Source organism: Musca domestica, unplaced genomic scaffold (genome assembly GCF_030504385.1).
Source record: "Musca domestica strain aabys unplaced genomic scaffold, Musca_domestica.polishedcontigs.V.1.1 1, whole genome shotgun sequence".
Lineage (NCBI taxonomy): Eukaryota > Metazoa > Arthropoda > Insecta > Diptera > Muscidae > Musca > Musca domestica.
In genome coordinates, this window is record NW_026712114.1 from 38,969,971 (window position 1) to 38,987,007 (window position 17,037).

The 17,037-nt window shown below is 34.2% G+C and overlaps 1 protein-coding gene across 4 annotated transcripts in view; it reads right to left on the reverse strand.

Annotated features, from left to right (window-relative positions):
• Positions 1–642: 642 nt before the first annotated feature.
• The window catches only part of LOC131802414 (uncharacterized), an 83,894-nt gene continuing 67,499 nt past the window's right edge, over positions 643–17,037 (reverse strand). For 3 of the 4 annotated variants that reach the window (XM_059122618.1, XM_059122609.1, XM_059122629.1), the window contains 4 exons: positions 5,003–5,180; positions 4,716–4,933; positions 4,301–4,651; positions 643–4,019 (listed from right to left, as the gene is read on the reverse strand). In XM_059122618.1, the coding sequence (XP_058978601.1) occupies positions 1,666–4,019; positions 4,301–4,651; positions 4,716–4,933; positions 5,003–5,180 (3,101 nt within the window). In that variant the 3' untranslated portion in view covers positions 643–1,665. Of the gene's footprint in view, positions 4,020–4,300; positions 4,652–4,715; positions 4,934–5,002; positions 5,181–11,287; positions 11,535–17,037 lie in introns of those variants that run through there. The other variant, XM_059122625.1, reaches the window with a different exon arrangement.

The window sequence follows — 17,037 nt, forward strand, 5'->3', positions numbered from 1 at the left end:
AGGAGCTAGAACCCATTACCAACTACAAATACCAATTTTTAGACAAATTCGTGAACATAGGTGGCAAAGATCATCAAAATGCCGATTATTGGGAGGTACCGTTTTATTTTCCATACCAACAATCCTAGACACAATACAAATTATTCGGCCAAATTTTGAAACTCTATGTCAAATATTGTGAGATGTATTGTGATTTCAACAGACAGAAGGACAGACGGATATCGTTAGCTCGACTTGGAATTTTACTTTATTGCGGAATAACAAAGTTAATATACCGCCCTTTTCAAGGCGGAGGGTATAAAAATAAAACAAAACTATTTTTGGAGGGGTTTTAAACATTATATATTGTGTGGTTTTTATTTGAAAAAATATATGATTACATGAGTATGTTTTAATTGAATGAATACAACGTAAAAGTAGAATATTTTTTTGATTTTTTGCTTGCTTTTGCCATTTTTTGTTTATACTTAATTTTATCAAATTAAACATTCTAATTTAAACTTAAAATACAAATTTGTATATTTAGAATATCCTGCCTAATTCTATAATACAGAAAATAAAATTATTTTTTTATTATTTCAATTTTATTTTGTTAATCGTTGGTTTGTTCGTTTGCCATTGTTGAGAAATAAACAAAAACTCTTTAGAACTAAAAAAAACAAAACGATGACTCATTTTTTAATTGTTTACAAATAATTATAAAAAAATACAAATATGCAATGATATATTGTTTGTTGTCGTTATAAAATATGTTTGTTTGGTTGTTTGCCGTTTCATCAACAAAATAAAAAAATATTGTTTTAAACACAAATAAAAATGTACATGCACTGGCCTTAAAGATAATTTCGTTTTATTACAAATTAATAAACTTTGACGTTTTCTTCTATATTGCCACAGTCTTAAAATATTTTTTTTTTTGTTTTGTTCTTAATATTAATAAAAAAAAATAGTTTATATTAATTTTAACTAGTTTATACTCATTGTTCATTTATGTTGTGAATTTAAAAAAAATGTATAATAATAATAATACAAACATTTAAAAATAAACAAATACTAATAAAGATCAATTTGCAGTTTAAAAATAAAATCTTATACTCTTATAGAGTTTATTTACTTAAATTACTATTGTGAAATTAAAAAAATTTCAGATTTGTGAAAATTTATGAACATTGTCAAGCTTGCTCTCATTTTTTCTTATCTTGAAGGTTATTCGATTTGATCATTAATCGTGATATGTCGAATATGTTTATATATATATTTTTTTCTTCTTATTGAAAAGCTTTATTTTGAAGATGTTATACATAAGGTTCTGAATATGCTATTTTCTATATCCAATTCGAGAATCTTTTGAAACTTTCTTAAATAAATTCATTTAAATATTCAGCTGAGGACTTTAAATCTAAACTCCTCCCATGCCTGTATATTCCGTACTTAAAGAACATAGGCTGCCCCAAAACAGTTCTTAGAAGTTAGTGCTACTGATCTTTAAAGCATCTATCATTATTTATTCGCAAGTTATATCAAGTCTATGTACACCATGAAAGCTTTTCTCCACAGATATTTAAAGCTTTTTTAAGGCACAACATTTCTTTTGAATGCAATATCTAGATCTAGGTGAAGCTTACACTTCAAAAGTTTTTTTTTCCTTCCATATTCTTTCCGTGACTAACAATTCATGTAATTATGATCATCTCCATTGGCTCCATCAACTTGATCCTCTGATTGTGTCTGCTCACTTTCCTTCTTAGGCGCTTCCAAATTCTCACCCACATTCTGATATACTTCAGCTTGGATCTCTAAACTTCCCACTTGCGGTATGGCAACCTGTTTAGGTTTGAAGGACGAACATTTGGGATTGGACTTAGTAAGTTTGCCATAGATAATATTTGAACGCTCATTCAATTTAATGGGCTGCAATGTCACTCCATTACCGTTTTGATAGTTGTGTTCCTGCTCCTGCTTAGCCTCCATTATGGTATTCAAATAATTGTTACATGACGATGATGTGGATAAATTTTGACTACTATAGACGGGAATATTTGAGGGGAACATTTGATAGTGTTCCGAACTTGTGGGGCTGGTGGGGGTGTTGAGTTTAGTGCACGATGACATTGGGGAGGGAAACACAATTTGATGCCTCTCATCGCCGGGTGTGGAATTGGGCGTATACACGGGTCTGGGTGTGGGTGGTACCAAATAATTATCCATACCCGGTGATGCTAGACGACAACCAAATCTACGCTCATCGTGATCTGAATGGGTGCCCGAATCTCCCAGTGAAGTACCACTGCAATTGCTGCCCGTACTCAAACGTCCCGATGAAGATGACGATGAAACAGATTGCAAACTCAATGAACTAATGGGTCTGGCAGATGATTTAAAGCTGGACGATGTGGTAATCGATGATTTGGTTTCATCCAAAGCACTGTCGACGCATGATGACTTGTCGTGATGCAAGTTCGAAGTAGATTTGTGTCGTGAGAAAAGTTTTTTGATTTTTTCGAATGGTGTTTCACGTTTCAGGTGGTGCCGTATTTGATCTTGAATCCTTTCATATTCCCTTCGTAGTTGATCGATTTGATCCTGTTTTTCACGGAAACTTTGCTGAACATCGTTGCGATGTTTCCATTTCTCAACCAAAACCTCCACTTCACGTATCGACAGAACATTGTTCTTAAAGTCATGCATAATTTCGGCTAATTCATCATCAACATTGGCCCTGGCCGATGAAGAAGCATCGGACACCGACCTCTTTAGAGTGCCATAGGTTGGTTGATGGGCCAGACGGGATGATGAACCCAAGCGATTTAAACTTTGTCTGGATTGATGTAAGAATTCCTCCTCAACTGGACGATTGGAAGGTTGAAACAAATAGTTGCCATCATCGGTGTTGGTGGGGGATGTAGGTTGTTGTTGCTGTGATGCTGGAACCGGCACATTTGAGGGTTGCAAAACATAATCATTGTTGGCTGCGGTACTGGTACAATTCTCCAACAGTTGGGAACATTCTTGACTGAATTTATCCGTTTGATAAATGGGAGCATCGGTGACATCTTTCGAGACAACCTTATTTTGTTCCTTCGAGGCATAGTATGGAGGCTCACTGATATTCAATTCATTGGAGGTGATCTCCGGTGTGGTCACCACTTTGTTAGAATCGAAGTTTTTACACACATCTGCCGATGAGCCTTGTAAATTTTCCTCCTCAGTTTCCACGCTGATGTAGTTCAGGTTTGTTATGGCCATGGTTTCTTTTTCTTGCTTTGGTTTTGTTTCTGGCGTATTTTCACGATCCGAACCACTGGACATTTCCATATATTCCGCCTGTTGATCGGCAGGCAAATCACGAACTTTGGGTGATCTGGGTGATTTGGGTTGTTTGGTCTTTGGTGAGGTGGGATGGGATTTAACAGCCTCAATTACCACCTTGGTGTTGCCGGCTGTCTTGCCACTGGCCGTGGAGTTTTGATTACTCTTGTTATCATTACTCAGACCCTTGAAATAGTGATACATTGTGGTGAGTTCATGGAATTCGGAAAAGCTCATGATGTTGCGTGCCAACTTGTGATGACCCTCCATGTCGGCCAATTCAGCCGGCGTCTTTCCAGCACAATTTCTGATGCCGCAGGCAGTGTCACCACCGGGACATTCCATCAATTGCATGGCCAAACGATTGAGACCCCAACGGGCAGCGAAATGTAACAGCGTGGGATATTCTTCGGGACTAGTTTCACGCATTGTAAGGAAATGTGATTGCTTCTCATACGGTCCATTGAGCAAATGGAAATTGGGTGGCATATTCTTTTGGAAGCTTTGCAGTAAATGCATATCCAATTCCTCTTTTTCAGTGGGTCCAATACCCAATGCATGGCACATAAACTCAATGGGTGAATCTTCGGTGCGCAATAGTTGCTCCAATTCACGCAGACGTGATTCACATTTGATGGGGCGAGCACCAAGGCTCTTGTGGTTCTTTTCGATGCGAACCTCAACCATGGTGGAAATTTCCATGCAGGATTCTGTAAAGAAAATTGCAGAGGAGAGAGAGAGAGAGGGGAATTTTTAGTTAATAAACAAAATAATTGTGAAAAGAAAACAGATAAGATGTTAATATTTTCGAAAAGTCAAACCGAATGATGTTAAAGAATTGCATATTGTCATTTTTAGCACCTAATACCGTGATAGGACAATTTTTAAATGCTGTACTCTTATAGCTTTGTTTAAATTTGGCAATGATACTTGTCATTTCGAGAAATGTAAGATTCAGAAAATATCTGATTTTATTAAGCAAAAATCTTACCTGGTATGGCAAACTGCACAGTATAGGGATTGCGACACTTGAAATTACGTATTTCAATTAATTCACCGGATTTTTCTACAACAATTTTCAACACATCGTCTTTTTCCAAGCCCTCATTTAACATGGCCACCACCTTATTCTGGCCAATTTTAACTTTCTTGGGTAGAATAGTAAAGCCATCGGAGCAGGAGGAAATGCTGCGCGAGATGCTGGAGCCAGAGTCATGACAAACGGGACGTTGGCACAAGGCACGGCCTAAAATGTCCGTGGCAATACCCAAGATATTACTTATTTGAGCTTGATCATTGTCGCGTATGACACATCGGCGCCATCTTAAGTAATTGGGAAGAGCTATAAAAAAAAACAAAAATTATTTTTTTTTGTTTCAAAACCATCTTTTTTAATTCAAACTTACCCGATTTGTGTATTTCCTTGACTTTTTCCTCGGTAACATCCAAGAGAATACCCAAAACTTTCTCCACTCGAATTATGCTCAAAAGCTGGGACATCAACAGGGAATGCGAGAGAGCCAATAAAGCAGGACACAGTATGATAATTTGCAAGGCAGTATTTTGGTATTTATAAGCAATTTCTTCACTAAACGGACCATCTTCGATTTTGATGTGCAAAAAGCTAAAATTAAAAAAATGAGTAGAAATTAATAAACAATTTAGGTAAAATTTCGTTTAAATATTAACTCACTTAAAAGGTTTGCGTCCACGTTGTTTGGTAATTTTATCGAAATGATTTTTCAAGAAATTCGCTCTCAATATTGCCCTTTCACTGTGCTTGGCCGTCACAATCAGAATGTCGTCCATGTTGTAGGCTGATGAACCAGTAGAGCTGCCGCTCATGCTGCTGTTCATGGTTCCACAGTTGTCTGTAAAATAAAAACATAATTTTTAGTAAAGAATATCCAGAGTCGTCAGCCACCAGAAAACTCTGCATTTGCAGAGGTAAATTTAGAAGAAAAAAAAAACAAGAAAAGATACGAAATACAATATAAAAAGTCGAAAAAAGGCAGCAACAGAAATGAGTGGGAAAACAAATTGAGACAAAGCGAAAACAAACGACAATATTCACTGATAACAAGGCCGACGGCCAACTTTGAAACGTCCCTACCAATACAGAGCCCTGTTACATGCGGTTTTATGCTATATTCCCTTTTACCGGCATCTGACATTTAGGGATGGCATGGGATGGCAGGCTGGCTGACTGTCTGCCTGACTGACTGATTTGGCTGCATATCGTTGATATGTGTGTATTTATTGTTTGTATATTTACATAGGATTTCTTTTATGGCCGGCCAGTCAGCCAGCCAACCATGTATGTTTGATGGTGGTGGGGTGATGGGAACAAAAAAAAAACGAAAACGGAAAAAATGCAGAAGCGATTAAATGCAAACATTTGTGTCACCATAGATTTCGACAATCGTCCATTCGACGAAAACAAATCGACACTTTGTATTTGTTTTGATGGTGATTTGTTTAAGCATTCCATGGCCATGTTCCATTGGTGTTGATGATATTTGACTGCAACAATAAATGTGTTGAAAATTGTCCTCTAAGTGTTAGAGTGGTATTTTGTTGGTTTTTTTTTATTAAAGATAAATGTTTTGAGTAGCTGCTGATAATAGTTTGCCCTTTTTGTAACGAAATTGAAGGGAATTAAAAAAAGTAGCTATCAAAGTAGCAGTATTTTTCGTCTACATTTTTGTGGGAGGAAGTCGCTTGCAGAAGTTCTGTAGTTTTCAAAATTTGTGGGAATGTCTGCTTTAGAATACCGGGTTGTATTGGCGCCCAACGTTTGGTAGGAGTAATCTCTCGGGTTTTTATTTTTGCCAGTTTAGTTTATAGGTTTTTATAGTTCTTGGCAGCCAAGTGTTTTAAAAAAAACCGGTTAGTATTTTCAGCGCCCAATTTTGTGTTCTATCGGCTGTTTTATTTCCTGCCAGTTTAGATTGCATGTTTTGATTGTTTTGGCGCCCAATATGGGCTTTTTATTTTATTCGTATGTTTCAATATAGCCGTAGTTTAAAGATTAAAATTACTCCTTTTTTGGCGCCCAACGTATGATTTGTATTTTACTTTGAAGTCTTATCTTGCATTTAGGGTTGTCCCCTGCTTTGGTTTACTATTTTTTTGTGACCTACGAAAGGTTCTATCTGGTCTTATATTTGTTGTCAGTTAAGATTACAAGTAATTTGTAAAAATTAGCTTTTTTCCATTAACGTTCTAAAACTTTTATTTTCGTTAAAGGGAGTTCTTTCTTATCATACGGCATTCGTAACTAACCCTAAATCTAATTAAATATACATATGTATATAGTATACACTATGATGAGACATGTCTGCCTACAACTCCATTCCATGTCTTCTGGCTTCCATAGACTTGTCATGTGAACACATGAAGAATTCCAGCATTCTTCTTCTGGAATATTATTTTATGATGGCTGGGGAGTGCATGAAATGTTATTTTTTGTGTCTGTTGCAAAAAAAAAAATATTTTTAGGACTATTTTTATACACAAATTCTTCTTGGCAAAAGTTTGCATTTATTTATTTTTTGGATTCTTAGTTAACTACACATGTTGAAGATTTTGCCAGACAGGATTATTGTGCCAGACACATGATAAACAAACGGAATTGCTGGTTGGTCTGTTTCATTGTAATTTGCAAAATTGGGGTAGACAAATTGCAATGCAATGTTAAAGCGTTTTTTTACATCTGGAGAAATGCTTTAGAGGGAAATACGAAAAAAAAAATATATATATATATATTTTAAATATTATTTTTGAAGCGAGAATGCAAATATTTGCAATAACACGTTGGGCGCCATATATGAAAAATTTCCCACATGTTAAGAAAGAATTACAGACCTTTTATTCTTTCGATATTTTCCTGCAAGATTTTACATGAAAACTGAAATATAAATATAAAATTTATTTATGCCCATAAAAATAATGTTTTACAACTTTTGGAAAATTTCCTCACCAATTGAGAGAAAAGGAAAATATTACTCTTTTTATTTTTTTCTGAAAATAGTTTTATAAAAACCGCAAATAATAATTTCAGAAATAATTATTAATAGAAGCCATTACTTGTTGCAATTTTGTTTCATATTTTCAAAATGTTGACCTAACTTTTAAGTCCTTCATTTTTAACATACACATCATTAGCTTTATTGGGCGCCATAACGTATCAAACTGCATTAATTTAAAAACGACACATTTTAAATGTCTTTCTTCACTCAAATATTTATTATATTTATTTATATCCATTGAAAATCCCTTAAATTATGATGGTTAAAAATAATTTTTATTTGCCATTATTTTGTCGCCATAAATTTCCCCAGAAAATCCACTATCCAAGGTGGTCGTAATGCAAGAAACTTTTTTTTATTACCAAAGAACTTACAACATTTCCAACGAAATTAAAAAAAAAATAAATAAAATAAAATAAACACACACATTTAACAATAAATTACCTTAGATTACACGAAAAGAATAAAAACAAAGCCACCTACACTATTATCTACACCACTCAGCGACATCTGGACAACACAAATAAAACAACAGTAGCACCCGCAGCACTTTAAATTCAATATTCAAACAACGTCCACTCTCAAACTAACCAAGCAAACCAAGCCGGCGATAAAGTTAATAAATTGTCTCACATAAATCCTTTTTAGTACCATGCGGTACTGGCTAGCATATGATGAGAAAACGTTTATAAAACACTTAGTGTCGGCGAATGAAACAGCAAAACAAAAAAAAAACAATAGTTTAAATAAATAACATAAATTTAGTCACGTTCTGTATAACATTTAAATAAACAAAAAAGCGGGAGAAATGGCCCTGTATATTCTATTCTATTGACGTTTCAAAAGCCTACTCTACTACAAAAGATGGAGAGGCACAATAAGTTGCACAAAATCAAAAGTTTTGTTTTATATATGCACACATATATTTTTTCGTTAATTTGTTTGCATTTTTCACATTTTGGATTTGTTGGTGTTTTTTTTTTTTACTTTTTTGATTTACTGTTTTGTTTTGGTCTCTTTTGTATTTGTTTGTGATGTTATCGGCAAGCGTGGCACCCAAATACTGCACTCAACGTTCGTTCCCTACTTAAAGAGGCAAATGTTGAACTTTTGTGACACCCACCATAAGTTGCAACTGTGCGCAGGCAGCCAAAGCAAGCGGCATCAACGGAACCATCAGCAGAAAGTGAATCGGAAAACACACACAGAAAGAAAAAAAAAACAACAAGGGATGCATCATAACAGCATCCGCAGCAGTTGCTTAAGACTAATCTCTGGGAAAATGAAAAAAGACAACAAAGTTAGCTTCTGTCTTGCACAGTGGGGGAGAAATATATATATATATATATATATATATATATATATAGTTTTTTTTTTTGGAAAATTCCAAAAATATATCACAATAAAATGCAGAAATCACAAAATTTTTGGGAATTAATACTAAATTTTTTATCGATCAAAACGTTGGGCGCCAAGACTTTTTTATATATTAGGTCAAAATAGACATGTGAACAAGACAGAATAATAATACTCATTGCATTACTAGGTAGTTGAAGAAGAATATATAGAATAACAACCTTAACAAAGAGAAGTTCTATCCATCAAATAACCCCAACTTTAAATTACAGTCGGACCATACAATTTTAAAAACGTTTGGCATCGGTGTATGTTTAAGTTTAATATATGCCAAAAATCTTGTCGAACTGCACCAAATCTAGGACCTGCATTTAAAATATTACGAGAGTCATCTCTACAGGGTGAGATGAAAAAAATGCAACCAATTTCAGACTGCTGTCTTTTCGAAGCCACTCTTCCGACAGTTGTTAAAATTTTTCCAGTGACAGCTCATTATATTGTTTACAAGCGGAGAAAAGCATATTGGTGAGAATTTTCCAGAAAAAAGTTATTCGTGATGGAATTCAAGCGTGATAGTGTGATTTCTTTATATTTGGCTGGAAAAGCACAAGTGGCTATCGTTCCAGCATTTAAATGTGAATAAATCTTTTGTGTCTCGTACCATCGCTCGTTATCGTGATATTGGTAGCGTAGCCCGACGTCAAGGAAGTGGGCGGAAGAAAACAGCAACAACAGCAGAAATGGTTCGATGTAAAGTCATTGAAGTTCCAAAAAGTGCAAGAACTTACACCGCAACAGATAGAAAATAGACTCAAAGCTAAAGATTTGCTTCGCTTGGCCAAAAGTGTTGAACTGCCCAATTTGGTTTTCGTCGATAAGAAAACCTTCGTTGTCCAGCAGTTTGTAAACAAACAAAATTATCGTGTTTGCCAAAGAGGTCAGCTGAACATGGCAACTTCGGTTGAACACCAGAACTCAATCCCCGACCATGGTGATGGTGTGGGTCGCTATTACAGTCGATGGTCGTATTAATCCACCGTGGCATCAGAATAAATGCCGAATATTATCGTGAAATATTCTGGAGGGTGTATTAAAGCCTTGGGCACGCAAACATTTTGGCCGCAGACTTTGGACATTCCAACAGGATTCAGCACCATCGCACTCAGCACGCGCCACCCAAGAATGTTTACAAAATGAGGTCCCTCGCTTCATTGCCAGCGCACAATGGCCACCAAAATCTCCGGATACTAATCCGTTGGACTATTATGTCTGGAGGAGAAAAAAAAATGAAATCGACGATAAAGCTCTAAAAGGCTATCCAATCCATTGCCCTCTTTTGAACTAAACTTTGAATATATTTCTTCTCCTTTTTTTTGAATATATCAATAATTTTCATTAACCACTGTGTATTTGTATTTGTTGTGACACTTTGTTTGTGTTACGTGCACCGCTGACTGCCTCTGTTATCTTTGCCACTGTTGTATTTTTTTTTCGATGTTGAGGGAGCCGGTGTTGGTATTTTGCTGCTGTATTGGGGATTTGTGCTGCTTATTCTTCGCACATGTACGTCTAGAATGTATATGTGTGTGTTTTCCTTCCTGTTTAACGTTTTATTCAGTTCACTTTTTTATTCCACATCAAGTAAAGTCTTCAACAAAAAAAATGTTTTCTTGAGCTCCAACAACCACATCAAAACATAAATCATACAATTTTCAAAAAAGGGTGCCAGAGATGTCATTTTCTTTTTTATAAAAGAGATCCCAATATAATTACAAATAATTTTCGATTTTTTTTTCCAATTTTCTGCAATATTCGTTGGATTTCTCTTTTAAACTCCCTTATAAGACCACCTAACTTGTAGACATTTTTTTTTATTAATTTGAAAGCTATTAAACTCATTGGAATTTATTGAAAAATATTTTAGCCTTTTTAATTATTTTTTGTTTTGCGATTTAATGTCGTTTTCTTTATTTTCTACCCCATCTTATGTGATTAACGTTGAAAATGGTTTTCGGTGACTCAAATTAAAATGACATATTTCATTTACAATTCACAGACAATTCAAGTGACATCTCACACAATGCATTAAAGCCCAACGAAAAGACTGGCATATTACCGTCGAGGTCTGAGAGAAATTGAAATTTAATTTTGCACAAGGAATGACAAAATTGCAGGCAGACATGCGGGGTGAGGGAAGGGGTAACGCTTTTGTAAATCAACATCTGTTAAGTGTTTCATGGTGTAGGCATTTAAACAATGGTTAATACAATGAAAAGAAACAGAATGGATGGTAAGGGTTGTTATAAAATAAACGTTTTGTTGTTGTGTCGTTTTTTCTTTTTCTTTACAAAACTTTAAAGATTTTATTTTTGTATACAAATTTAAGTCATTTAATTTGCTCAATATCTCGTGATGTCGATTTAATAGAGATTCTGTTTGTATTTGATTTGTAGCTGTCAATTAGCCAATTTTGCCATTTGTTTTTATCAACCTAAGCACTTTCGCAATGTTGTTCATGCTCTTACCCTTCTTTTCTAAATTGACAATAGAATTTCAAGAATTTGAACTATTTGCATGGGCACCCATTTTACCTCTTTGCTTCATATCAATATAATGGCCAGTTGTTGTATTAGCATCCGCATCTTCATCATCGGCATCGTTGTCTATTGCTCGATTGAACACTGTACAATTTCGTAATAAACGAAATTTTGGTTTTCGAAATGACATGATTGTTGTTTTTGTTTATTTTACTTTTTTCAGTTAAGAAAATATTTCACAAAACAAAATTTAGCGGAATTCACATCGATTGCGTTTCGTCGTTTCGTTTCTCAAAAAAACAATTCTTCGTTCGCTTTAAATGCTAAATTGTAACTGAATATCTAAATCTTTTGTTTTCCGCATTGAGTACCATTGTTGTTGTTATTGTTGCTGCTGTTGTCTGCCTCTCTTTAATTTGATTATGATTTGTTGGCTGACTTTAATTAGAGTCTTAATTCTCAATGTGAATAATTTTATTGTTGCTCTGTAGCCCAATGTTTATGGGTGTGTGTGTATGTTTGATGAGCTGAGCTTGGTTTGGATTTAATTTGCTGTTTTGCTTTTGCATAAATTGTTGTTTTTTTTTTCTCTCTCTCTATCTATCTGTCATTTGCTTCTTACAATTGTTAATTAGTGTACATTAATTTAATTGCAAGAGTAGTAAAAACTAGTTTTCTCTGATTCTAATGGATGTGTGGAACAAAATATTTGTAACATTTGTGAGAGTGAACGCTATCTGTCTAAACTGTTATCTGTCTAAAGACTAATGCCCACAAAAAGGAGCAAAGTTTGAGACGTTAGAGATTGTGTTTTATCGGGTTACAGGACCCATTCGACTATCTGTGATAAAAATATATATCTCCTTTTTAATGACTTCGTTATCTTGCCTTCTTCGAGGTTCTTTCTGAACTATTTCGCAGCCCTCCTACAACATTTTTCGGAGTATTTAGAGGTCATCATTTTCAAGTTTTTAAAAGATTTTTCTAATCTGATTTGAAGTTACTAATCTTTAATTTGTGGACTTTTAAAGCTCTTATATAAAACCCAATTTTGTCAATTTTCCACTTTTGCATTTTTTAGAGGATCTGATTTAAAAAAAAAAAAAGTTGGAGTATTTTTGTGGCCTTCAATTGTAGGTTTACAAAGAATTTATGTAGACTGAGATATTCAGACATCGATTATACAGAGTGAGATGAAAAAATTGCAACCAACTTCAGACTGCTGTCATTTCTAAGCCACTCGTCGGACAGCTATTAAAATTATTCCAGTGACAGCTCATTATATTGTTTACAAGCGTCCAAAGCAATTTCGTGAGAATCTTCCAGAAAAAAAGTTACACGTGATGGAATTCAAGCGTGATAATGTATTTCTATATATTTGGCTGGAAAACCATAAGCGGCTATCGTTACCATCGCTCGTTACAGTGATACTGGTTGCGTACCCCGACATCAAGGAAGTGGACGGAAGAAAACAGCAACATCAGCAGAAATGGTTCGAAAAGTAAAGAAGCGACTTGATCGAAACCCGCGTCGCAGTGACCGAAAAATGGCAAAAATTGAAAAATGAGCTTGGGGTAAAGCCATTTCAAAAAGTGCAGGAACTTACACCGCAACGGAAAGAAACTGGACTCAAAAGAGCTTTGCCGAAAGTGTTGAACTGTCGAATTTGATTTTCTCCGATGAGAAAACATTCGTTGTCCAACAAAAAGATCTTGTTTACTTGCCAAAGAGGTCAGCTGAAAATGTGCACCTTCGTTTTGCCACCAGAACTCATGCGCCGGTCATGGTGATGGTGTTGGCCGCCATAACAGCCGATGGTCCCTCTCCGCTCACATTAATCGACCGTGGTATCAGAATAAATGCCGAATATTATCGCGAAAATATTCTTGAGGGTGTATTAAAATTAAAATAGGGCATGCAAACATTTTGGCCGCAGAACTTGGACATTCCAACAGGACTCGGCACCATCGCACTCAGCACGCGCCACTCAAGAATGGTTACAAAATAAGGTTCCTCGTTTCATTTCCAGCGTACAATGGTCACTAAAATCTCCGGATACCAATCCGTTGACTATTGTGTCTGGAGTATTTTGGAAAGCAAGGTTGGTACTAAAAAATATCAAAGTGTCAATCACCTCAAGCAAGCGCTTCGCCGGGAATGGGCCAAAATACCGAAGAGCAACATTTGGGCAGCGTGTGACGGTTTCATTGACCGTTTGAAGGCCATAATTCGTGCCAAAGGTGACCAATTCGAACAAATCGGAACTTATTATAAAATTTTATGCTATTTTCGATATTTTTTGCTTTAATTCCGCTTGACTTTGTTGCAGTTTTTTATCTTACCCTGTACGGGGAAATAACTCTCAGGGAATCTTTTTTATTTAATTAAATGCATCAAATCAATAGAATTTTAATAAAAACAATAGTTTAATGACTTTATTTTTTGTTTTCTCCAACTTCCCATGCATTTTCTCATTCGAATCTATTTATTTCCATTGACAATTTACTATAAATCAATCGACATATGCGGGACAGAGATTTCTTATTTTCGGAGAAAAAATGCAAGTTCATTTTTTATTGTACCAGAAAATTAATAAGAAAAAAAAAGAAGCTGAGCTAAATGGACCCCCAGCTTTATGAGTCCAACAAACAATTGGTTTGTTGCTAAGGCTTCTCTGTTCTTGTCAATGGATAACAAAAAACATGATAAATGGAAACAAACAAGAGACAAGAAATACATAAACTATAAGAAGAGAAATGTCCCCCTATATAAAAGTATGACTTAATTAAAAACCCTTGAAGAGGCTAAAAATAAAAAAAGTTGAGCAGTTGTTAAAAAACGAATCACATTTTAAGTCTGTGAACGATGACCTAGAAAAGCTTAGCAATGGAAAAATTTAAATTTAACTTTAAAATTGTTTTTATTTATTTAAATTTATGATCATAGATCAACATAATTTTCACGCATTCACACATTTTTTTGTACTGACTTGGATATTAAGTGCTGAGCTTGTTGTCCAGCTGCTACTAGCTAACCGCGGACGCTGATGCTCATTGTCTATTCTCAGGGTTTTAAAAACAATTTAATAATTTAATATACACATATAGCACTTGAGAGCGCCGGATTAGGGTCATTGTTGTTAGGGAATAATTTAATAATGACAATCTAAGTAAATATGAGAAATATATTTATTGCATGTAGTTTTTATCTTAGTTTTTGCGGTTATGGTTGCAAACATAAAATATTTTATAGAGGGTGTTCTTAAATAAATGTTGCAACCAAAAATTACACATTTTTGTTGTTTACTTATTTTTTCTTATATAACCTCCCACTCCAACTCCTTTGGCCAAACACATGCATTCCATTTCCTTTTGTCCTCATTTACTGACAAATTTCAAATTAAATAAATAGTATGGAAAACAAGCTCCAAAACTAATGTAAACATAAATATTATGCCAAAAAAAATGAAACTACAAATGCATAAATTTTACGCTGAAATAACTTCATCAACTGCGGAGAAAGAGACACAAAAGTGATTTCAGCTACAATTTATGATATTTTTAAAGTAGGCAAAAGTGAAACATAAAAGCCACACACACGCACTCACGGCGAACAACAACTACTGGTACCAATGACAATGTGTAAATTTATGAAGACATTTATTAGACAACCAGACACATTTTTAAAATGCTGCAGTTTTGAGTGAAAAGAGATGCATCTCTTTCCATCACTTCCAAAAAAAATCCCCACACTCACATTCCCAATATCATGTTAAACAAATTTGTTTTAGGACTTCAATAAATTACCAGGAAAGAAAATGAGGAAAATTCGAACAAAACTTTGAAACCAAAAACTTCCAATCGCATAAAAACAATTTTTATCACCTGATTTGGGTGAAATAAGACACGATTTTCTACATAAATTCTTGCTAGACTGCCTTCCCCCTTTCTTTAGATAAAATTTCAATTTTAAAATCTAAAACATTTTTGAAAAAAAAAACTTAAAGTTTGATGCTAAGTTGGGCACAATATTATTGTTGGGTTGTCATAAATTAATCTTTCATTTGAGGCGGAAAATATTTTGTCACTTTCACAGTCATTTATGGCTGTTCCTGTCAATCTTTGGCTGTTGCACTTATACGAGGGAATAGCTCAAGGGTTTTGATTTTTTCCTGACTTCCCTTCAATCAAAACTAAACAGACAAAAAATACAAAAGTGTTGTTTCATATTTGTTTTATGTGAACATTAATTTTCGTATGCCAGCGATGTTGTGTTCAATCATTGATGCATAAAAATGAATAATTGTCACTTCCTGCTATGGGGTTTTTTGGGGGGGTAGCTGGTACGTGAGTGTTTGGGAATTTTCCACACTTAGGGAAAAAATGTTAATCTATAAAAAAGCAGTGTTTGTGAAATAAGTATTTGATATTAAAAATACACTGACATATATGAAAATTGATTTTGTTCTAAAACTTAAAAATTTACTTTTGAAAAAGAACATTAGGTTTGATTAATTGAAGAAACTGTTCATTTTATATCATTTTTATTCACACAATAAAACGAAAATCCTAAATATTGAATATGTTCACACGGCTTCCTTTAAACATATATTTTGATGACGGTTCACGTTGGGCGCCATTTTATATACACCTCATTTTTAATAAAAAAAAAACGGAACTGGAAGGGAAGAAAAAATTATGACGATTGAAAATATAGTAAGCTTGAAGGTCTTTGTATGTCATCATAAGGCTTTTCCTTGGGTGCCATTTCGTATGCTAAGTTTAAATGTTTTATTAGCAATCAAAAAATACTACATGAAGTCATTACTTAGTAATAACAGGTTTTTATGGGAACTAGTTGTCTCCTTTTTATAAGGTTGGACTTTAGGCCAAAACCAGTATAGATGGACCTATTCGCTTAAATACTTGATAATAAACCTATGAAAAAAATTTAAAAAACCCTATTTTTGTACACATTACAACAAGGCCTCCCAAAAAAAATTCTAGTTAACCCAAGAATCAAAATTCCATGCAATGCCTAATATACATGAAATAAAAATAATAATTTTTACTTATGTAAAAGTATGTTGCATGTTATGCGCAGACCAGTATCTCATTCTAGATTAAACTAATAAAAATATGAATTCCAACACATGCCATAACATTTTCAAATTTCCAACAAAAAACAATATTTACCTAATTTTTACAAACTACCTGCTTATATGTTGTTGTTGCTATAGTTTCCTACCACTTCATATGTGACTTATCTCGGTATGGGGCCATGAATATTTAAGAGTCCTTTAAAACATGTGTTCAAGGATTTTCTTAATATTTTGTAAAAGAGAAAAAAAAAAAACACTTGAAAAAGCAGGCACAGTACTTCGATAGATCGAACATATGGAGATCATAATGGTACACCTAAGACACATACACAAATATCCTCTCGGAATAGAATTCGATGATTGAGAAACTCTCCATATAATGACAAATAACATGGGGATTTCTTTAAAGATATAAGTTAGACAAGAATATACTTCCAATTTTTTTATTTACGCAGATATTCTAGATTGATCTTTATATGAAAATGTAAAACCCACGTTGGGCGCCATTATTAACTTTGGCGATATGATGTTATCAATAATAGTAATTCAATGGTGTTTCAAAAGCAAACTCCAACAAAATGCCTCAATGAAAATTTCGAATCCCACGTTGGGCGCCATGCCATCTTTTTTTAGTAAACTTCGTGTTTTTAATGAACATACATCAGAATAGGAAAATAATTTCAAAAGAAACATAAAATTCTTC